Raw genomic sequence first — 24,990 nt, 5'->3', positions numbered from 1 at the left:
AAGAGACAAAGCCGGAAATATCATTTCTAATATGGATGAGATAGTTCAAGTGACTGAGGCGTTCTTTATAGATTTACACAGTACCAGTGGCACCCACGACGATAATGGAAGAGAGAATAGTCTAGAGGAATTTCAAATCCCACAAGTAACGCCGGAAGAAGTAAAGAAAGTCTTGGGACCTATGCAAAGGGGGAAGGCAGCTGGGGAGGATCAGGTAACAGCAGATTTGTTGAAGTATCGTGGGCAGATTGTTCTAGAAAAAGTGGCCACCCTGTATACGCAATGGCTCATGACCTCCAGCGTACCGGAAGCTTGGAACAACGCTAACATAATCCTATTCCATAAGAAAGGGGACGCCGAAGACTTGAAAAATTATAGACCGATCAGCCCACTATCCGTTGCCTGCAAAGTATTTGCTGAGTTAATTGCAAATAGAATCAGGAACGCCTTAGACTTCTGTCAACCAAAGGACCAGTGAGGATTTCGTAAAGACTACTCAACAACAGACCATATTCACACTATCAATCCGGCGATAGAGAAATCTGTGGAATATAACCAAGGCTTATATATAGCTTTCATTGATTACGAGAAAGCGTTTGATTCAGTCGGAACCACAGCAGTCATGGAGGCATTACGCAATCAGGGTGCAGACGAGCCGTACGTAAAAATACTGAAAGATATCTATAGCGGCTTCACAGCCGCCGTAGTCCTACATAAAGAAAGCAACAAATTTCGAATAAAGAAAGGCGTCAGGCAGGGAGATACGATCTCTCCAATGCTATTCACAGCGTGTTTACAGGAGGTATTTAGGGACTTGGATTGGGAAGATTCGGGGATAAGAGTTAATGGAGAATACCTTAGTAACTTGCGATTCGCTGATGATATTGCCTTGCTTACTAACTCCGGAGATCAATTACAATACGTGCTCACTGACCTGGAAAGGCAAAGCAGAAGGGTGGGTCTAAAAAATTGATCTGCAAAAAACTAAGGTAATGTTTAACAGTTTCGTAAGAGAAGAGCAGTTTACGATAGGAAGCGAGGCACTGGAAGTGGTAAGGAAATACATCTACTTAGGGCAGGAAGTGACCGCGGATTCGGATCATGAGACTGAAAGAATCAGAAGAATAAGAATGGGCTGGGGTGCGTTTGGCAGTCATTCTCAGATCATGAACAGCAGGTTGCCATTATCCCCCAAGAGAAAAGTGTATAACAGCTTTGTCTTACCAGTATTCACGTACGGGGCCGAAACCTTGAGGCTTACGAAAAGGCTTCTACTTAAATTGAGGACGACGCAACGAGAAGAAGAATGATGGGTGTAAGGTTAAGGGATAAGGCAAGAGCAGATTGAGTGAGGGAACAAACGCGGGTAATGACATCTTAGTTGAAATCAAGATAAAGAAATGGGCATGGGAGGACATAAAATGAGGAGGGAAGATACCCGATGGTCATTAAGGGTTACGGACTGGATTCCAAGGGAAGAGAAGCGTAGCAGGGGGTGGCAGAAAGTTAGGTGGGCGGATGAGATCCTGAACTTTGCAGGCACAACATGGCCACAATTAGTACATGGCCGGGGTAGTTGGAGAAGTATTGGAGAGGCCTTTGCCCTGCAGTGGGCGTAACCAGGCTGATGAAGATGACGATGACTTTCGTTACACACATTACGCTACTGAGAATTCACATACTGCCCGAAAAATATGTAACGACCTTTTCTGTCGAAGCCGCAACCGAAATGAATTGAGCGAGTAAACCAATAGAAGGTAGTTTCTTTGGGCCGGTAGTTTTGAAACAGCAACTCCAAATGGGTGACCTTACAGGAGGTGGTGATGGTAACAACTTTATTGAGACTCTGCTCAGTTATGATCTGGCAGGCCCGAGTCCTAGAATGGCCCCTCACGAGGAGCGACCCTTTCGGCCCAAGCAACGAGGGCTTTTTGTACTTTTTCATCCGGCGTTTTGAGCAGTTCTTCCCACGTCTGTTGTGAGGGAGCTGGCAGGAGCGACCTGGGAGGGGGTAAGCCCTCGCACCCCCAAGGAATGTGATTTTGAGTAGCCAATGTTTGATTTGTGCAATTTTCACATATTGGGTTCCATTGCCCGTTGGTAATTATGGCTAGCCAATGTGAGCTGGGGAGCGATTTAGTTTGGATTCGACGCAGGATCGAGGCTTGCGCTCGCGTGAGGCTTGCGTTTGGAGGCGGGTAGATTCGCCTTGTTTGCTTGTAATAGTCTGTTATTTCGTGGTATGTCGTCGGTGCCTCATCCATGGGATCCGAGTCTGAGGGGCACATCTCCCGGTTGATTAGACCTCGGGCTACCCAGTGCGCCTCCTCATTCCCTTGATTCCCCGAATGGGCAGGGACCCATACGAGTTCAACAGTGTTTTCATTATTAAATTCTCGTAGGACTCGCGCTGCACAGACGCCTATGCTGCCTCTCGAAAAGTTGACTGTTGCCCTTTTGGAGTCGCTTATGATAGTTTGCACGGAGGGATTCATGATGGCCAAAGCAATGACAGTCTCTTCCGCTTCCACGGTGGACGCTGTTTTTATGGTCGCGGCGTCGAGGATACTTCCCTCTCCGGTCACAACGCTCACTACGTAAGTTTGGTGATTTTGCTTTGCTGCATCGACATAAGTGGTGTGCTGGTTGCTTTGGTACCTTTCTTGAAGGGCCTTGGCTCAGGCAGACCGCCTCTTGTCGTGTCTGCCAGAGAGCATGTTCTTGGGTAACGGTTTTATAACCAAACGGCTTTTGACCGCACCGAGTAATGTTGTTCTTCCTGCTGAATTCACAACGGGATTCAGCCCGACTTTACTTAGAATAACCCTGCCAGTTGCAGTGCGGGAGAGTCGTTCATGTTGGGCTGTTTTATGGGCCTCCACGAGTTCGTCTAGGGTATTGCATATACCTAGCTCAAGTAATCGTTCAGTGTTCGCATACCTCGGGAGACCAAGGGCAGCTTTTTGAGCTGTGAGAATGACGCTGTTAACTTTTTCCTTGTCAGAAAGGCGTAGGTGGTAGTAAGGGAAGGAATACACGACGCGACTGATCAGGAAAGCCTGCGTCAAATGGCAGATATCAGCCTCCTTCATACCGCGGTGTCGTGTGGCAACTCGTCTGATTAGGCCACATATTTGGCGGGTTGTCGTCCGTAATCGGACAATCGCCTCAGAAGTATGGGTGTTATGTTGAATTAACATTCCCAGGACTCTTACAGTAAGTACGGGCAGAACTGGGCCGTCTTCCATACTGACTCGTATAGGGGAGGTGGCGTCCCTTTCGGTGGCGTGTTTGGTTGATTTATCACGGATGACGAGACGCTCCGATTTTGTCGGCGAGCACGCTAGACCATTCTGTCGCACAAAATTTTGTACGGTATCCGCGGCCGCTTGTAATGCTTCCATGATTTCTCCATCGGAACCGCTATTCGTCCAGATGGTGATATGATGGTGATAGATGGAGTGTTTGATATGCGGGATCCTTTCCAGTAATGGAGGCAGGTTTCGCATGGTCACATTGAAAAGGAAGGGGGAGAGGACCGCACACTGAGGGGTGCCCCTTGTACCTAATTGAAATTGTCCGCTTTTAAGTTCCCCAAAATGTATTTCTGCAGTGCGATCTTTGAGAAAGCTTGTAATATAGCTATAAGTGCGCTTCCCGACATTCATTTGGGCTAGATTTGTGAGTATTGAAGCATGTGACACATTGTCGAACGCTTTGCTCACGTCCAGCCCTAGAATTGTACGGGTGGCTCTTATAGGGCCCGGATGTAGGATATCTTGCTGAATTTGCCACATAATGTCTTGAGTGGACAGATTTGATCTGAAGCCTATCAACGTATGGGGCAGCAGCCCATTGTTTTAAGTGTACTCGTTTAGCCTGTTAAGAATGACGTGTTCCATAACCTTCCCCAGGCAAGAAGTTAAGGAGATAGGGCGGAGATTCTCTAGCTCCAGCTTTTTGCCTGGTTTGGGTAGGAAAATTACGTTTGCATGTTTCCAGCTGGTGGGTATAGTTCCCTCTTTCCAGTGGATATTGAAAAGATTGGTGATTTCAGTAACCGACAGATCGTCTAGGTTCCGTAGCATTTTATTGGTGATGCGGTCCTCGCCAGCCGCCGCTGTTGTTTTGATGTTGTTTAGGACAGCACGTTTTTCTAGACAGCAATTTCGCTGTCTAGTTCCCTGTTTTCCTTTCCGGTATCAGCTACGGGTAGATGAATATCGGTGCTTGTATTAAAGTAGGGGTTTTTTAGAGCTTCAAAAAGGGCATCATTATCTCCCGGTAAAGAATGTATGATCCTCTGAAGGTTCTTTTGTGATGCTGTTTTAGTCTGACTGGGGTCAAGTAGGTGTTTAAGCAGGAACCAGGTGTTTTTGGACCCTAGCTGGCCATCAAGGTGGTCGCATAGCTGGTGCCAGTGTTCCTGACTGAGCTTTCGTGAGTATTTCTCGATATCCCGTTCCAGTTGCGCCATGCGTCTGCGTAGGCCACGGTTGTGTTTCTGTGCGAGCCAGTGCTTCTGCAAACTCTGCTGCGCAGACCACAGGTGGACCAATTTAGCATCTGGAGCCGGGCAGTCCTCCTCCTGGTCTACCTCTGTGGTCGAGTTGGCGACTGCAGTGTTGCTGATTCATCCCTTGCCCGACGCGGCAGCTCGCATAATGATGGAAGCATCGACCAGGGCCGTGGGTGCAGTACTGCAGCAGCACGATGGCACAGACTGGAGACCACTGGGCTTCTTCTCAAAGCGCCTCAAACATAAAAAAGCTCGCTACAGCACCTTCGCGAGGGACATGTTGGCCATCTATTGCGCTGTCAAGGATCTACGTTTTTTTTTTGTTAAAGGCTGTAGCTTTTCCATTCTGACCGACCCCAGGCCGTTAGCCTTCATTTTCAAGAACAATAGTTCCTCGTGCTCAGCACGTGAGCTTCGGCAACTTTCTTCTATCTCCGAATTTTTTTATCTACATCCACCATATCTCTGGGAGAGAAAATCAGGCAGCTCAGGCACTGTCACGGATCGGCGCTGTGCCTGCTGGCCTGTGGATTCCCAAGCTCTAGCCTCCGCCGAGCTACATGACCCCGAGCTGCGCCAGTGGAGGGAAAAAGGTTCCTGACTCCAGCCTGCGGAGGTGGCGCTTCCCCACACAACATTGGTCACTTGCGACACATCACAGGGAGCTCCTCGCTCGTTCGTGTCCCATCCGTCTCGGCGGTCATTATTCGGTTCAATTCATATCTGGCCAGTCAGGCTGCCAGGCCTGCCAAGCCGTGAAAGTGACCCGGTACACGCGTTCACTGGGGCAGCTCTTTCGACCACCAGAGAGCCGATACGATCATGTGCACTTAGACTTGGTGGAGCCCCTTCCGCCTTGCCAAGGTTTCAGGTGCCTCCTCACGTGCGTCAACCGGTACTCAAGGTGACCTAAGGCGACGCCTCTGCAAGAAATCACGCCCGAAACGGTGGCGGAAGCATTACTCTTTAAGCGGTTGTGTCGGCACGGTCTTCCTTTTCGTGTGGCTACTGGCAGAGGCCGACAACTCCAAAGCTCCCTATTTTCTACCCTGGCGAGACTGCTGGGCACGCGCACTCATAACATCACGGCTCCCCACCCAGAGAGAAACGGCATGGTCGAGCGTCTCCACCGTCAACTGAAGGCGTCATTGACCGCCACGCTAGACAGACAGCAGTGGGGGGGATGAGAACTTTGGCATCGGAGCCAGCAGTCGAAGAAGTGGTGGACAAAGTGACTCGAAGTGCGAGCGGTTGTTCGAGGCTCGGCTGAGCGCTCTTGGGCGTAGCCGGCCAGGACTGGGGCCTGTGGTGGGGACTGAGGGACAGCGTCGTTCCCGCAGTGGAAAGGCTACCTCGAGTACTATTAGGGCTGCTAACAACCAATAATGATGATGCTCTATGGGTCAGCAATCCGCGTTCCAACCCAGTTCTTCGCCCCCCAGCAAGGCACTCCGGCAGCTACCGCACAGCACACAGGGATGCTACATTCCTGGCAGCCTGCGTTTAGTTTCCCTATGATGGACACACCTCGCGCGTCTTCTGGGACGCGACTCTATCAAGCCACCATTGACTCCATCCTATGAATGCCCCTTTCGTGTGGTTTCGCGTTCAGAGAAGGCCTTGGAGATTGACGTTCGCGGCATGAAAGAGAGAGTGTCGTGCTACCTTATGAAACCGGCGTATCTTGAACATAATTAACTCTTCATTCATTCCACCATTTCCACCTAAGCTTCCGGCATTCTAAGAGCGGGGGGGAGCTCTTGTAGCGACCGTCCGTCTCTTCGTTGTCCCCGCCGTGCGGGTCATTGCCACTTGCTCCGGCAATCCAGTTTGCCTCGCCGTGACGGTAATTGTCCCTGCTATTTCTTGTAAGCGAGGCGGCTGCCCGTCTGGGACGCCACCACTGCAACACGGCGAACCTGTTTTTACTTTCGAATAAATCCAGTCGACTTTAATAAATCCAGTCGACTTTTGAATAAAGGCAGTCCTAACAAATCATTTAACAAGTCGGAGGAGCTTGCTTTTATCAAATAAATTCAGTGAAACTTACTTTCTTCATGTTTAATTGCGTCCACAACCACAGGAACCAATCATTACTTTTGTTATTATTTCTTTGCACTCGAATTTTGTCCTTACAATTAGTGAATTTCCGATACAATGCGCAGTCATGCGCAAGAAGTGCCATTTCTGATTCGAAAACTTGCGTTATATCAATAATGTATAATAAAAACACCATTGATATGGAAACACAGCATGTATTTCGACGTATATACACACATCCAGACCGCCTTTAGACTACTTTAAAGCGACAAAACTATGATTACCTTATATATATATTGAATTGGTTCCAGATGCCCTATCTATTTTCATATGTGTGGCGAGGGGCGTAATTTTTACGAAAGAGTATCCGGACGATGAACGCTGGCAGTTTTGAGACATTAACCTTTACCATGCCGTGTTACACATGCAATGCACAGCTAAGCTTTTTTGAAACTGAATATTATCTTGAGAAAACTCAGATACTTGCTCGGAGAATGTGCCGTACCTGATAATGAAATGCATAAGGACCGTGGTACTGGAAATAAATTTTGGGTTGTATGCTCTTGAAGAATGTATTGTTGCAGCTGGACATTTAGGAGGAACACAGCCAGCGAATGAACTGGTTATGCTTGCAGTGTATATTTGAAATCAGCGCTCATATGTCTCCGGCATTTCTAAGCCTATTGTCTCTACTGTCAGTATCTACCGCTCGCTCATAGACTGTTTCGGCCGCTAGACATGTGTGCTTGTCAGTAAAGCGATGACACTCAAACAACCCAGTTTGTACGACTTGTTATTGGATATAACGATTGGTTTATAATTTATCTATTCAAATTACAACGTATATAGGCTCTATTATAACAATCTAAGTAGCAATCGTTGATGCCAGTTTCTATCCAAGTCTTCATCATGCCTAAAATAGATGGCATCCGTTTCAAAGTTACTATCAAGGTTAACGTGACAAGTTATGGGGCAAGATTGCTAATGGCGCTTTACAAGAAAGCTCCTTACTTAATCACTGTTGACAAGGGTGAATATCAATTACCGAGTGAAACGAGTTAATGTTATGAGAATATATGAGAAGTGTAATTATTTTGAAAAGCACGCAGGTTAAGAAAATGTGGAGCTAAACGAAATGGGAGTCATTATTCACTGTTTGCACAACTGCAACGACGTTTTCTCCTTTGCAGCAGTATCGTCACTTCAGGCAATTAACAGTGACAACAACTTGCTCAGACTTGCCGATCCTATATGTTTAGCACTCATTCAACAGCTTTCAGTTGATCTCGTAGCCACCTACGAAAGTAGACAGATTCATTTTTTTATAATTAAGAATGTCTTCTACCGAGGGTATAATCAACAGCATATGCAGTGTTATGGTGATTGGTTAGAAAAAGTCCTGGGTAACAGTTTCTTTGGTAAATGCGAAAAGCATGCGGTGTTCAACATTTGTACACAGCCGGCGTCCGGAGTGCAGTCACCTGTTGCAACTATCGTGTTGACAGTATGACCCAATTTACCATTTATAACTTGCAGAAATTGTGAGAGCTTCGAGTAAGACCGCCTTTAGATGCGATCTAGCGCAAGCAGTACGGGTGGCACTCAAATAGGCCGCCGCAGCCGCTTAATATTAATACCATTTGTCTAGGCTATGTCGTTGCACTGGAAGACCAGGAAGTGAATTTCTACTTATTTTCCTGCGTTTTGCCAAGCGTGTTTTTTTCGTTGGTCTTCTTTTTTTCCAACTTCCCAACAGAAATGACATATAAACGTTTTGCGGAATGAACTTGGTGGAATGAAAGCACACTCTTGCTATAATTAAGGAGAAAGCGTCAGCGTCAGCTCCGCGGCACGTAGGGGCCTTGTGGGGCCGAGAAGCAGCGACATTGGTTGTGCAATGCGGCAGCACACAAATCACTGTCCGGTACAAGCATTATTCAGCACACTACACGCAGTGGTATGACAAGCGCAATGCCAGGATTGTCTGCTTAATTCTGTGAAAATAAATGTACATTGTTTTACGTGCTTTATGCTGTCCTTCTTTAAAAACAAAGCCTATATAAGCAAGAACGCTTCCCTTTTCTTATCTGGTATGTTTGTGCCTCTCTCGAGTGGAGATCCGCAGGTAGTGCAGTCTAAGGCCATCCCATTAGTACTTGCCGTCGGAATGTGTTGGCCGACCCAAAAGATAGCGAGCGAAACATTGTAAGCAGCCGCACGCTCCTCGTACTCCCGTCACATGAGACGTGACGCGATACAGTGCCGTGCGCAATTACTCCGCCCCACTCTGTACCCCAACTCGCCCAACTAGACATGTCTTCGATAGATGTGAAACACTAGGGGATGAGGTGACTTCTTTTTTCTGACAACACTTAAACCGGCTAAACCTGAATAGATATCATCAGCGTGCATGAGGAATGGTCATGAAAAAAAAAGTCCGCCTCCATTGCGCCCTGTACAGCGAAGCTGGTATCTATGTTAGACAGGTACCGTCACCCAACCTGACATTAAACAACGTTGCGCAAGCACCACCACCACAACAGGTGTCGTGCGTCACACGGGCACGCGCATGCGCGGAAGTGCAGCATGCATCATCAATCTTCTAGGCCATCCGCCAATCGCAACTGCATTATTGAGCAAAATTTATGTTTAAAAGCAAATAGCATCGGAAAAATGCGTAAGGTACGACTTATGCATAAGCTGCAGACACGGTAGCTTCGTGTTGTAATATGAATATACGAGAAAACAATGCTGTTACCCGTGAGCTGACAGACAATGCCCTTTTGGAGCTGCCGTTTGAGGTACATCGTCATTCGTCTTCACTCTTGCAGTTATTGGACTAATTGAATTTCTCGATGTATAATGTGTCAAAAAACTCGTTCGACTTGTACACAACCTGCAGACAAGACACCATCAAATTGTAATTCGAATATACGAGAAAATAACATAGTTTTGTTACGTGAAAACACCGACACAAACCGCTTTTGAGTTTGAGGTTTTTTTTCGTTAGCACGCCACGAAAAATTTCGAGCAACTGGAGGATAGCAGTTACGCCGCAAAAAGAAGCACAAGGGATGATAGTCATTGCCTGTATCTGCGTGACCTGAGTATTTGTGGCGGTGTGCGCTGGGGGGGGGGGGAAGGCGTAGGGGGGTTACGTATGCATTTCCGAAGCGATCAGCTTAGCAGACGCTATTTGAACTGGTGCTTTCTGGATAATGCAGTCGCTAGGTGGTAAATACTATGTTACTACCACTACGCTATGTGGACAATACAGTAACACTGTGGCTATGTGGCTTCCAGAAGGATATGTATGGCGGCCAAAACCCAGCGACTTCGAGCCGCTGCCAGCAAACTACACACCAGCCGACTACCTTTTGGATGACATTGAGTCCACGCCCCCATTCGAAAGGGTCATAGCTTGTGGTTCATTCAAGGTCACCAGTAACCTGCAAGAGGCTGATGTTCCTCCTGCTGGACTCATCGCCTTTGACAGGATCGCTTGGCACCTTGAGAAGGACAGAACGCCTGTCGTCACTCTTATATGGATTTGGCCGGGGGCGCACATGACAAATGGTAGAGGTGCGTAATGTCTGTGAACGCAGTTCACGAACACATGGAGACGTGGCTTCAGAATAGTCAGCAGGAAGGTTAGTGCTGGTCACAGAAGCAACACGAGTTTTCGCTTGCTTTCTTTTTTCTTTTGCGCGGAACTAGCGTCGAGGACACTGAGGTTGTGACGAATGTCGCGAATAATGCAAGCCAAGATATTGCCGAATATTTTAAAGATGTTAATTGCTAGTGAGCGAAGTGTCGCCTTGTTTTGTTATTTAGTGTTCACAATGGTGCCTTGCCGGAAAAAAAAAACACAAGAAATGCCTATGAACAACGCACACGTAATTTACTTTTTGTGTATCGCATTGATTAGCATTATGCTGTAGGCATCAAAAATGTATTCCTATTGTTTGGAAGTCTCGGCTTTTGTTTGTGCTCAGCATACGAGGAGAACACCCTGGCATCGTTTTGATGATTCTGAAGATGTTTTCATAACCAATATTCTGTTCTTCCATACACCGTCCTTGTCAACAATGGCAATCGCATGCTGGGTATTTAAGCCGCAATTACTCTATGGCACCATCTTTCTTAAAACTTTCACTCTATTAATCGCTCAAACGCAAGATACCTGAATATGCATGCTCGGTGTGGGATCCCGGTCTTTAGTCTCTCATTGAAACTTTGTAATCGGTGCAAAATCTAAGCGCAAGATTCGTACTTCACAGCTACTCTTGTCTGTCTAGTGTGTCTGCCATTAAAACTAGTTTGAACCTTTCTCTTCTTCCCTTACGAAAGAAAGTGTCTCGGTTAGCACTCTGTAACAAAAATTATCATCATTGCCATCTTAAAGAAGTCCTTAAATATGAGCCAGAGTACATTTCATCCCGTAGAGATCACCTTCATAAAGTAGGCGTCTCGTTTTCTCGGACTAACTGATATTTTAGAGCGCAGCTCTTTGGCGTCCGTTCCTGGGTTTCGCGTCGTCGTCGGCGTTGTCGTCGGCCTCGTAACCAGCTCCGCCCCCCTTTCATCCCCCCAGCGCTAGCAGCGACCGACTGATACCGCTGGATGCCGCTGACGCCGCTAGAAAGTCAAGATAACGTGACTGCATAGAACACCGTCGCCGCCATGCAGAAAGAGAGGGAAGGGTCCCCCCCCCCTGTTCTTGTGTGGCGGATAGGGTGCTCTTCAGTTGCCGACGCGCCGGTTATTTCACGTAGGCCCCGGCACGTCGACGAATACGTGACCACCTTCCCACGGCTAGACCTGGTTCTTAGCGCTGCGGAAGCGAGGGTATCATATTGTTTGTGTCGGCATCGGCGGCGTTGTCCCTGAAACCAACTCCGCAGCTGGGGTTGACTCACTATCGGCGTCAGCGGCATCAGTCAGTCGCTGCTATCTCTTCCCTCCCCCCTTTATCGTGTTGTCCGCTTGCTGCGCGCGCTTCTGCCCCCATCGTTTGCCGCTGGGTGTACACGCCGCCCCCCTCCCCCCTCTTCCTGCGAGTCTCCGGTTGTCAAAGCGCCGGCTCGAACTTAATTCCTTTCTTCGCTCCTCCTCCAATGCAACCCCTGTGCGGTGGCACTCAGAGAGCCAGATCGGTGGCGGCGGATCTGTATATGTGCACCGCCCGAGCCGAAATTGCCGCTGCCGTTCGCCCTGTGCGGTGGCAATCAGAGAGCCAGATCGGTGGCGGCTTGACATAAAGACAAACAGCAATTTCCTAACACTTATGCGGGAGAACATCCCGTTCCTCTCGCTCGTAACGCGTCCCACGGCTGTGACAACCTCGCGAGGCACTTGTATAGATCTCGTCTTTGAGAATCAAGCATTGGTGTACCAAGTCGAACATATATCAGTCTATTTCTCCGACCACAAAGCTTCCTTCATGACTGTCAAGAACTGTTAGTGGAGTCTTTGTTAAAGGAATACGTGTGAAAAATAAAAAAAAAATTCTGTGATAGCGCATACATGTGTTGCTCGATTTCTTTGCCTCAATCTATCGAAAAGGTGAAACAGCTTATTTGCTGCGCTCAAATTTCGCATTAGGAAGTAACGTAATCGTCGGTAATTTTTACTCATTCATTCCTAAGATAAGTAACGATTGGAACCGCCTGACCACTTCAGATAGAGCAATTACCGACACTTACTTGTTTAAATCTGCTATTGAAGATCTTGTTTACTTTCAGTAATCTGCATTTTGCTGCAGCATAGTTACCTTTTCCTGTTTTTGTTTTCTGTATTGCAGCATTTCTGTGCTATTTTTGTTTCCTGTATTGCCGCATTTATGTGTTATAGACATTTGTTTTTCGCGCATTCCCCTCCCTTCTGCAGTGCCCTCGGGGCCTGAAGGTGCTTAAATAAATAAATAAATAAATAAATAAATAAATAAATAAATAAATAAATAAATAAATATTGCAAACGAATGTACTTGCATAATTTAGGCTTTCCATGGCGTAGCGTGTTCATAGAAAGTGGGAATACTAGCTCGCGACAGCCTGTCTGTAATTCTGCCAAATACGTCGCAAAAGTGGGACGCCTTTATGACACTGTAGTTCGAAATTTGTCAGCTATCGGTCCGAATGCGTCGCTGTGTGGCACAAAAGTGCAGTCGGGGTTAATGTTTTTGTTTTTTGACGATGCTGTGACCAGCTGATGCCTACGAGGATGGAGCATAAATGTTTGTAACTCATACGAGTAGGAGCCCTCCTTCATCGCGTATCAATCTGGGTGAGAAACCTCGCCTGTAAAGAAGTGCGATGCAAATAATAATTTGCATCGCACTTTTTACTGACGATCTTTCTCGCCCCGATTGATGCGTGACTTTGTTCAAGGACTTTGTAAGCAGCGCACGGGTAATTATAACTACGAACGCACGATGAGCGTTGTCCATTGCAATCGAAAGCTTTATTCAGATAAAGGTTCCAGTACGACCACGACAGCCTTAAAACAAATAAAAAAATGTATTGCGCTCAAACAACGAAAAAACGATGTTTCGACTAATAATCGAAGCAATTTTTTATCTTAGCCGTAATACAAAAGCATTGTCCATGCAAGGCTCACACTGCGAGGTACTTCAGCTATATGAGTATAGCTTTTTATCACTAACAATTTATCAAACCTCGTCTTTAGCATGTCTTTGGCAAATATTGTATCGTCTTTGGCAAATACTGCGATAGATTACCCTGAGTTGCGGACATTATTTCATGAGAAATAAAATAACTATATCCTGCTTAGTGCCGGCTATGCGGCATTTGTTCAATATATTGAACATCAAATACTCCGTCACTATCCAGGCGGCAGCACGTTTTAGCCCGTAAAACAAAATTTACAATATTTTAGATACCTACTTATGTCATCTATAAAGTTTTCTTGAAAATGCATTAGTAGTTGGTCCATCAGGGGTGTTTGCAATGGCGGTATCCAGCAGCACGGCTTTCTACGGCAACCGCCAAAAAATTAAGTTCTATTCCTCCTACTTTATCGCTCTTTCTTTTTCTGTAATGAAATTTTGATAACTGAACAGATTTTGCAATTTTGAAGCCATTTGCTATATTAAGTTTGCCCTTTGCTACTGCCTATCCACTACCAAAAGAATGACTGGGTAGAGTTCTAGTGTCCAATATATTGGACATCATGCTGTGCGAAAACAGCCGATAATTGTGAAATACTAAAGTTCACTTTTCGTCTCTGTAACGTAAACATAAATTTCTGAAAAGCTCACAAAAATCTGTAAACTTTAATACACCTCGGAACTCAGGAGGATATTTAAACAGTTAACAAACTTTGGCTAATTAACTCAAACTGATTACGTTAGGGCACATACTACAATTTGCTAATTGTAGCTGGCCATTTGGACAGTCATATTCGCTTAGAATAAATTCTGCTGATTACAGCAGTTTTGAGATGAGAGTTCCGAAAATTTGAAGCGAAAGCAGAATCATAATTAGTTTTATTGGGATGATTAGAAATATTACAAGATGATCATATGCAACAATGCACTAGTGTTCCAGTAACTTTTCTGTTCCATAACATTAAAAAACGTTTTGTGATAAAGGTGAGTGGAATAACAGTGTATTTCTTATTACCAGATTGACTGGACTCATCTGAAAAATAGTGCTAGTTTAAAAATTCGTTATAAGCGTATGTGCCTAGTGAAATCCCTAGCTTCAATTGTTCTATGGCTATATGTGCGTTAATGTAATTAGTCGACTGGTAGATTAGTGAAAACGTGTTAATTTGTCTACAGCACTATTTTCTTCAATGTAAGTAATGCCCTATGCGAGTAATCCAGCTGGATAAGTCGATTTGTTCTGCAGGCCAGAAGCGATTCTCGAAAACTTATGTTAGCGTCAAGATAAAGCGCCCGTTATCACACGCAACGCTAGTCGGGTGGGGATAGCGTCGCGCTGCTTATCTCGGAGTCGCGGGTTGAATCCGGCTAGCGCCGGTCACAGAGTCATCCCTAGAGGGATCTAATAAAGTGAATGTGTCGGCTAGTTGATTCAACGTCTTGATCTAGGGAACAGCGCGAAAGGCGAGGACGCAGAAGATGCACACGAGAGCCGCACGTAGCGCTAACAACTGATTTTACTGAGATGAAGGACGTGCATGTAAATACGCTATTTATTTATTTATTTATTTGTTTATTTATTTATTTATTTATGATACCCTCAAGGTCAGCAGACATTACAGAGGGGAGTGGTACAAAACACAGAACAACAACAATATTCGAACTACAAGAAGCAGCACAATGTTTCTAATTATGCCATAGTAGTTATGAAGAGGCAAAATACATGTTACAAAAAATACTATGTATATACAAAGAAGCAGTCCAGTTTATCTAAATATAGAGTAATATCCATAAAGAGGAAGACAAAAATAAGATGTTACAGAGCATTGATTAATGAGGTCAGAAATTTTTCATGATCTGAAATTGTTACTACCAATTTGGGAAGGCAATTCCAATCATTTGATGTGCGTGGTATGTAGGAATGTTTCTGTTTTACACAACGGAATGCCAACTTTATGAGCATGATCCAAACGGTGCGAAACGTAATGGGGAAGAAGTATTAGTAAATCACGCAGGTAGGGATGATGATACAGTTTGTGAAAAAGGTTTAAGCGAAGCATCGCACGTCGAGAAGCAAGCGTAGGTAAATTAATGTTAGCTTTGATTACCGTGATGCTCGCGATTCGACTATAATTAGAGAGTATAAAACGGACCGGATTATTTTGCACCATTTCAAGCGTATGTACCAAAGCATTTTAATTCGGATCCCAAACTGAAGTGGCACATTCTAACTTAGGGCGAGTGGGTGTTTTATATAGCATTAGATTGAGATACGAAGGTGATTTTGCAAAGTTACGACGAAGATATCCGAGCATGCCATTAGCTTCGCAGACAGCATGAGAAATGTGAGTATTCCATGTTAAATTGCTACTGATGTGAACTCCGAGGTACTTATATGAAAATACGCTGTCGAGTAGTGAATTGTTTAAGTGATAAGTTGGTAAACTAGTAATGTTTCAGACACTCGCATGAATTCGCATTTTTTAATGTTTAGTTCCATAAGCCATGTATTACACCACTCAAAGACTGCGTTAATGTCAGCTTGAAGAAGATCGGCGTCATTCGAACTTGTTATTTCTGGAACAATACGCAATCACCGGCAAACAAATGAACATGCGAGGATACGCAGGATGGTAAATCGTTAATATAGATGAGCAAAAGAAGAGGACCGAGGACTGAGCCCGGCGGTACACCAGAATGGCCTGTGCATTCTTCCGAATTTGCGCCGTTAGCTGAAACAAACTGAGAACGGTTAGCAAGAAAACTTTCAATCCAGATTAAAATACAGGGATCGAGCTTAAGTAGTCGTAATTTATAGATGAGCAGTTTGTGACACACTTTGTCAAAGGCTTTAGCAAAGCCAAGGAAAATGCAGTCAGCCAAGGACCTATTGTCAAAAATGGTGTTTAGTTTGCGTACAAAAAGTGTTAGTTGGGTTTCACACGAGTATGATTTGCGAAATCCATGCTGTGATGGTGCGAAAAATAAATTCGACTCCAAGAAAGTAGCAAGATGAGAAGACAAGATATGCTCTAGTATCTTACAAGGTATACTTCTGAGCAAAATCGGTCCGTAGTTTAGAGGGGAATGCTTATTGCCTGATTTATGAATTGGAATTACCTTCCCGCCTTTCCACTCGGATGGAAGGAAACCATCGTGCAATGATTGCTGGAAAGTTTTAGTGAAGATGATTGATGTGTAACAAACTGTGCTTTGAAGGAATTTCACAGTAATGTGATCACTACCCGGCGCAGAGGATGGTTTTAGTGACCTAATGATGCTTGCGACACCATCATAGCTGATAATGAGAGGGAGCATTACATCAAGGTCATATGGTCGTAGGTGTGGCGGAGTGGAATTGCTAGGTAACGAGAAATGTTTTGCGAAAACTTCATTTAGTACTCCGAGACACTGGTTGGTCGATATAGCGTCACCATTAACGTCACTGAGTGCTAGTATATTATTGTCCTTAATATTAACCGTGCGCCAAAATTGTTAGGGTTAGTTTTAAGCAGACGAGGTAATGTGCTGCTTAGGAAGTTATCTTTGGTGTCTTTTAGGGCCTGCGCGTACTCATCGGCACTCTATTTGTAGGCTAACCAACGAACATTGGTACGGCTTAGCTTAGCCGATTTAAACAGGCGCTTTTTTTTATTAGACAAGCGTTTTAGCTGATGTTTATACCATGGTTTTTTAGATTAGAGGTGATCGTGTAAATATGAATTTCCCTATCTATTAATTAAATCATTTTAAGAACAAAGATACTCGAGTTAGAACATTACGGCATTCAAATTCACGCAAGTATTCATCAAGGAACACTGCGAGTTCATTATTAATTGAAAGAAAAGCAGCCTTGTTATAATTTCTTAATGTCTTTATCTTTTTAATTGGTTTAGGTCGCTCGAGGCAAACTTTAAATGAAAGTAGGCAATGATCGCTGATACCTGGCAAGCATGTTAGGTGGGTAATAAGATCGGGTCGGGTAGTAAAAACAAGGTAAAGTGTATTGGAAACAGATGTGGTTATTCTTGCTTGTTCCTAAACCATTTGGGTCAGCGAAAAGGAATTGCACAATTCTAAGAAGTCTTGCGCCATAGAGGAGTTAGGATACACTGTGGGGGGATCATTGTACCACATAATATTCGGCATATTAAAATCACCAAGCAGGAAAATTGGCAAGGTGGTGTGACGAGAGCAAACACTATGAATGGCATCGTGCAAATCGCTCACAAATGTTGCAGTGAAATTCGGCGGGCGATAGAAGACACCCGAAATTATTTTTAGATGTGTAGTTTAACGACTGCCCATACAATCTCCAAACTGGATGCAATTTTAATGCAATTTGAAGGCAGCCTTTTATTTATCGCCAGCAGTAAACCGCCTCTTGGCGTGTATCGCGGTCACAGCGGTAGACAGAAAAGTCGCACGAGTTCATGAATAATTCATGGTCCCCGATTTGTGGATGAAGCCATGTTTTGGCTAACGCGATAATGTCCGGCCCGCACGTGTCGATGGCCGATTCCAGAGCAACGCGTTTGTTGGTATTGATTCGGATGTTATTAAAAAGAAATGAAGTATTCGATAGGTTGCGTTTTGTTGACCCTGTCGCGTTCCTATCTCACTCAGTGAGCAGGGGACGTCGACTGCCCAGGCGCATGCTCTGTAATGTCTATAGCTCTCCGTGTTCGTGACGACTCGTTTTCTTTGACACATTGACTTATCCGGTGGTAGACATATTGTTTCTTATTTATTATTAACTTTTTGTAACGCACTTGGTAGGTGGGTGCCCAGGTTGATCTTTAGCAAACTGGAATAGTTTGCGCCTCACTTCACGTGTGGCAGCACAAAAGTCTTCGCTAAGGCTTATATTTTCCTCTTTCAGTATTGCTCTTGTTGAGAAAACTTTTTCTTTTAATTTGAAATCAGCAAATTTGACGATCATAGGGCGGGATTTGTTTTGCAAATATGACCCTAAGCGATGTGCGCGCTCGATCGCGTTGTCCGACAGGGCGTCAAGCGCACCTGCTAAGATGGACCTTATCTTGGACTCGGATTGTTCCCCCGATTCTTGAGAATCTGGAATGCCTCAAAGAATTATGTTGTTGCGCCGAGATCGGACCTCGTGCTCGTTCAGGCGGCATTGTAAATGGCCAAGATGGGCGTCAACCGACTCGACTGTGTCCTCTACGTGATCAACAGCGCGCTCTAGGAGCTCAATTGATTTAGTTTTTGTTCGAAGCTCATCAAGCCTCTTCTGGTTTGATGTAACTTGAGCTTCGATTTTCTTTTGGCTCGTCCTTATATGTTTAATATCAGTTGCCAACTGGTTCTGGACTTTCGCGGAATGAGCTGAGCGCGCATGAAGGTCTCTAATGAGGCTAAATATAACTGTCATCTTTTCGGATGGGTCATCATGCAATGAATCCATATCGAGCAGGGCTTTTGTTCCCCTGTCAGGGCCCGGATTTGCTTCCACATCACCGGAACGAAGTAACAAAAAAACATCCAAAAACAATCACAGGCAATGTTAGCAAGCACTTCCGGGCACGGAAGCAGGACAAACAACGATTATCATTTTCCTTAGCGCACAAAGAATATGGCTTACAGACCTGTAAAAGGCAGAAGCGTGGAAATCGAAACATACTGTTCCTGGCCGTGCCTCCGTGCCCACTGAAGAGACCACTGCACCGCCGTCCATTTATGTCCGCTCCTGGCTGTGACGTCATCGTGCAAGGAGATCATGCGCAGAAGGATGGGACGATAGCGCTTGCATCTGGCCTTGATTTCGTTTGCGGCTGAAAGTCAGGCAGTCGGTGACTGCAGTTGCGGGACGGGAACGGCCATGCACGTGTGGAACATGGCGATGCTTGCACCGACGACGCTCGCAGAACCAGAAAAGAAGCCAGGTAAGCCTGTAAAAGGCAGAAGCGTGGAAATTGAAGCATACTGCTCCTGACCATGCCACGTCATCGTCAGTATAATAAAAAAACATAAAAAATGTGAAGACATGGAATGATCACCCTTTCATGGTGCATTGCGCGGCTGGGGAAAGCGGGTCTCACAACACGTCAGCCGATAAATGGCGCCATTGCTTTGTCAGATAGCAAAACAGATGGCGCACTCACACAGTTTTCATTCAGCACTTCATTTCTGTGGGCCTCGATGATGTCGCGCGTCATTGTGGTTTCTGTTTTTGGCTGAAACATCACGTTTCTTTAATGTTGGGTGGCACCCACACTGCTTACACTGAAACAGCTAGACGTAGAGAACTATGGCGCTAGTGTCTACGGGAACTGCAAATTGGGTGGACCAGCCAGCAAGGGAATCCTACTTAGCAAATAAATTTGCCTAAGCTTCAACCTTCTCTATTTAAACGGTTTTCGTGAGCTTGAAAACTTATAATTTCCAAGAAACCACGGTGTTAAAAATAACTAAAGTGAAACGTAATTAAATTCTCCGACGGCAGGATTCAAACAGAGGACCTCTAGCAGAGAAGCGCGACATTGAAACCACTACAGCAGGCGTACGCATGGTTTCAAAAACCGGCATGAAAGCCCCTAAAGAAATTCTCGCCCGCAATCCACGACGTTGAGAAGCTTGGCGCGTTTCAATTTGGCCTACTTTAAAAGGTATATTCGCGCGCACTCCGTAGTGATTATGTATGCTCAAGAGCTTTATTGCCTCATGGATTTAGAAAATGTGAAACTGCTTTGGAATTTAGGTCAATTAAAGGCACACAAGGGGTAGTAAGCAAAGCGACAAGAACATCTGAAGCAATGATCAAGAAGATTGGACAAATACGCGTACTAGCGGCCCTCCCCGTGGTGTCAGAATGGTCGCAGTGCAGGCTTTGCATGAAGTAATTATTTTAGGAAAACTCGCGTATGCAAATTATCCCCTGTGTCTAGTCGTCAACGAATGATATGCGACAACGCGACCGTGAGCCCTTAAGTAGATTCTGTGCTCAATCTTGGTGTACGGAGAATCGCTGATACATGGCGGCGTGACCAAAGTAGGAGGTGATCACATTCATGTTTTGCTCGTGTGCTCTCAGTTCCTCGCCGTCGTATCTCGTACGGTTCGCCGCGTTAGAATTAACAGCGGTCGTCTTGTCGTCTTCAATCTGCTGACGACTGTACGCAAATCTTGTACAGGAAATCACTGAAATATGGTGGTTGCATTAGCGTAAGAGGCGTCCAGATTCATGAGCAACTCATGTGCTTTCAGTTGCTCTCTGTAGAACGTTTTGCAGCGCGATAACGTGTGCTGTGGAGGAGCAGCACTCGCAGTATCGTGTTTCACGCGCTGACGATTGCTGGCATGTGTATGGGTGCACCGACCTTTGCCAGATGACGACTAGCCTTTTACTCAAAACATAATAGGCACCTATGCGATAGCCGCGCTTGGCGGTTTGATGAACATATGCTTTGAGAGAAGGTAGTGCTTAAGCTAACAGCCGGGGAAAAGTGCGAGGAAACGCATGCAATGGTGGACGTGGGAACATGCTGCGAAGGCATGAGCGGCATTCTCAAACGATCACTTTGACGAGTTTACGCCACCCGACGCGTAAGAAGAAGGGTAACCCGCGGTTGACGGTCGCGGACTGTACTTTCACCATACGTATATGCTATGTACCCGAGAGCGCCAGACTAAGTCGACTAGGTTACTTAGTGTAGCCTTTTTTATGGGGTTCCTCCCAAATATTGGGATAATGAAGTTTGGCTCGGATGGGCACACCTCACTGCATGATAATTTTGTCACTGTCTGAATTTTCTGCACAACGGATATAGAACAAGCCATCAGAAATGTAGAGCAGTCTTGGAAACTAGTGGACTTCAAACAGCTCAAGTGGGAGAGAAAAAAATAATTTTGCATTATTTACATTATTCCTTGCACCTAATGCACCTTTTGCACCTATTGCACTTCTTTACTAGGTTTAGCGTATTTCGAATGCCTTCATGGCAAACAACAATGTCCTGCTGCTCACCGCCATCACACAAATGCGGTGCCCTTAGTTTCAGAGGTTCCTCTAATCCTCTGCACTTTACTGCTTTACTTTTCGTTACCACATAAAAAGATGACACTAGCTCTCTTGCGTTGCATTTTTTTGTTTGTAATTTCTTTTCACTAGTACTGTGGTAAGTAGTAAAGAGGAAAGAGCAGCTGAAAGCACTATCATCAGCTTCATTGTCTATACTACATATAAAGCATTCCTATGGAGGCCTCAACATTTTTTTACTGTACCAAATTAGGAAGGACGATAAGCACCAAACGCAAGCATGACGCAAACTTAATCGAACACACTCAAAGAATCCATTCCTCGAGGCTGGTCAGCGGCTTCCCGCAGAACTATCCCGGAATAGTGGCATCCCCACGAAACTGGTGCCAGCAACTGTCACCGCCTGTTTTACACCTTTGCCCAAAGTCTGCGTGACACAGGAGGCATGCTCATGTATGCTTCATCGAGCTGCCGTGACGAAAAAGGTTCAATGAATACAGAGGAAATACAAGAGTAATTAGGTTTACATTGTGTTATAAATGCTTACAGCAGCAGCACTATTATATGAATCTTCAAAACTAATAGCAGGAACATAGCATGCTGTAGTGAATATGATTGCAGTGTGAGTACAGTCGAAATGAATGCAGCATAATCGCCCTGAGGCGTCTGCGATGTTCAACATGCCAGGCTCGCTCACTTTTCTCGTGAACTCCTGCTGAAAATCCATCGGCTATAGACAAGGCCAGATTGTAAGCCCAGTTATAGTCCCGGTTTTCGACAGTGGTGCCTCCTTGCCAAGCAATGTCCAGGTGATACCAACTGTGGTGGTGGGTGGGACCCAGACCAGCACATCAATGTGTCTGTAAATGTTTCTGGACACAGTGCTGACACGTCTGAGGTTCTAATGCTCGGAATCCCATCTGATTGCACCTCTAATGCAGCCAAGCGCTTCTTCAAATGGTCATCTCTCTCTGTTTGGTGCCATAGCATTTACTGGCCTTCTCTTTGGCATGACACATTGGTTGGTGAACAGCTTCTCGAACCTGTTACAGAAGTATGCTTGCCTGGGCCCAGTAGTCACAGGGGACCTGGATCATGAGTATAACACCTAATAAGAATGAATTGGAGTGCCTAGTTGAGTTTCTTGTTATCATAGAAAACTACACAATCAGTGCATTCTACCGCCACTAAGCTCAAGGGCTGAAACATGGTGGATAACAAAGAATCTTGAAAACAAACAGGACTGTGCAATGCTTGGTGGATGAGACTAAACAGGTTTAGCATTATGAGACAAGAACTGTACAGTACTTATTGGACAGGTCAGATACAGTACAGGTACAGTACTTATTGGACAGGATAGGTCATGCGATGGAAAGAGCAGATAATCGGCACTCTTAATTTAGGACTTTTTGCCAAGGGGAGGGAAACATGGTGAAGGGCAGCAGATGCCATAGTAGCCTGGTACTGTTAAGAATTCTGCAAGCATAGTATGGAGTTGATTTACACAAGGCAAGATAGCTATAGAGGTCAATGTTATCTTAAAAGCTTTTCGTACAAGAGCACCGGGCCCATTCTTCCTACAAAAATTACGACTAATGTGGGCACTCAAGGTAGGCGAAATTTATCACAGCTCTGCTGTTTCTCATTTGTTTGAATGTGTTTTTGACTGTAAAGTTCCATGCACCATCAGCTCCCTGCACATCATCCTCTTTCATTATTTCCAGTTTATTAATCCGACACTTTCTTTGCCGCTTCCCCAAGGCATGTCATTTGTCCTCGTTTTCTTGCCATATATAGTTGTGACTGCTTGGGTCACGGGGTATGTACACAAAGACAACCTACTGCTGATTATTGTATGGCGTAATAGACAACATCGGAACAGGGTATGTGCAACTGGGTATGTGCTCATTCTTTGCTAATCCCCCAGAATGGGTACGCTAGTGAGACACACGGGGTATGAAGCCTTACCTGCATTTTGATATTTATTTATTTTGTATACGCATACACCTGTCACTACTGGACCTTCTACACATGTTCACTCATGTTGCCTAGCTGCAGACCTGCTCAAGATTACCTGCCGCGTGTTTGAGCACATGCAGGGACTACGAATCGTGCATCCATTTTCCAGCCCATGATTAAGTCCATTGCACATGGTACCCAAGATGACTCCAGGTGACTTGAATGAGACCTACCAATGTTTGATGTTACCGTCCCCGACTGCTAGCCAGTGTCACACGTTGAAGGCTTCGTAGCATCACTACACGAAGCTGCTATCTTCTGCAAAACCTCTCTTCTCATCCTCTCAACATTTTTCCCTGGAAGCATCGCACATCACCGTCACCTATGACCCACAGGGTTAAAAGCTACAAGCAGTGGTGCTGTGCTCATGTGGTTTGCTACAGCTGCAACCTCACCAACTCGGACAAGCTTCGTGGTATTTAGATTTCAACACTGTGTTGGATCTGCATTTTTGATCGTGATAACCCTTACAGTGCATTAAAGAGAGGGTGTATGAAGAAGGGCACCTGATCGTATATATTTAACACAATTCCTTGCTTTTTGTTTACGTGAGGATATGCATTCTCTTAACAATAAAAGTTTGTTTGCAGACAGTGCAGACATAAGTTTATTCAGGCTGTTTTTTCCTTGCCATAATTTAATAATTACCAACTTTAGGAGCTGTAGGTTATGTTAACTTCAGACTTTGCTGTTTTTAGTTAAATCTAGTAACTTATTGCTTCATAAAATTTCTAGTCGAGCATCATGTGGTGCAGTGCAATGCAGCTCATTTGAGAGGCATGACATGCTCCATGCTTAAAAAATGAACTGATTGAAGAATTCTGGGAGTAATATTAGAACAGGCAACTCTAACTGAGTCAGCACTGCTTTCGTCACAAAATCTCGCCATTACCTAGGCGTATGTTGTTATGCAGCGTTATGTATAGCTTGTAATGAGTATAAAAGAAACAAAATTGGAGTTGTGGAGTTTAAAGCCCTATGGCTACAGTTGCTTTTTATAACTCTGACATTAGAAAATATTAGAGGACGCAAGCAGGCATGCGTGAATAAGAACCCTGTTAAGGTATTGCTAGGACCCATGTGGCGTGCATAACCAGGCAGCACACGAGTCGCTTGCGTCTCATCTAGTACTATTCTTTTCACTGTAAAGCGACCAATATCAGTAAGTCTGATCAACCTTCATTAATATGCTAGCAATATTTAATCACTTAAGGTGCGTCTGTTTTGAGTGTTTGAAGCACTTCTTGCTAATCAACTCTTGAGGCGTTTACTTTGTCTTTCGGGGCTGTAAGATTAGTTTGAGATTCCTAATAAAACTGCTAAGGTGAAAGTGTGGGCTGGTATAAGGGTCATACCATTCTAAATCTGTTAAGTCTGACACTGTCAAAGCATTTGGCACTATTAGTGAGCTTCACGTCACTACAGATATGTATTATGATGAGACCATTTACCATGTGAAAGTAACAATTCCGGCAAGTAGAGAGCTCTAGAGCACGTGGTATTACAGCAAAGCGGGCGGTGCAGTATCTTCAGGGCAACAGGAACATCGAAGCTGGAACTTGGGCACACTTACGACCCGGCCGTCACCGCAACACACTGTTTGCTTCACCGCATTACACAAATATGTTGCGGTGAAGTTATTGTGGGCGCATATACACACGTTACTTCATCCCAACTTTGTACAGAACCCCACGTGCCATTGGTAGACCTAAAAGTGGGAAAAACGGGAAGAGATGCAGCACAACATCACAGGGCTCCGTATTAAGCTCCATCTCACTGTGCTTA

The 24,990-nt window shown here is 45.1% G+C and overlaps 1 protein-coding gene across 1 annotated transcript in view; it reads left to right on the top strand.

The window, feature by feature from the left end:
- LOC142558074 (uncharacterized) overlaps positions 1–24,990 on the top strand; it is a 33,555-nt gene that overhangs the window by 5,713 nt on the left and 2,852 nt on the right. Inside the window, exon 2 of the mRNA XM_075670235.1 lies at positions 9,863–10,141. Within this exon, the coding sequence (XP_075526350.1) occupies positions 9,863–10,141 (279 nt within the window). The remainder of the gene's footprint in view (positions 1–9,862; positions 10,142–24,990) is intronic.

The sequence above is a fragment of the Dermacentor variabilis genome, chromosome 9 (assembly GCF_050947875.1).
Source record: "Dermacentor variabilis isolate Ectoservices chromosome 9, ASM5094787v1, whole genome shotgun sequence".
Classification (NCBI taxonomy): Eukaryota; Metazoa; Arthropoda; class Arachnida; order Ixodida; family Ixodidae; genus Dermacentor; species Dermacentor variabilis.
This window is presented reverse-complemented; position numbering and strand designations above follow the sequence as displayed.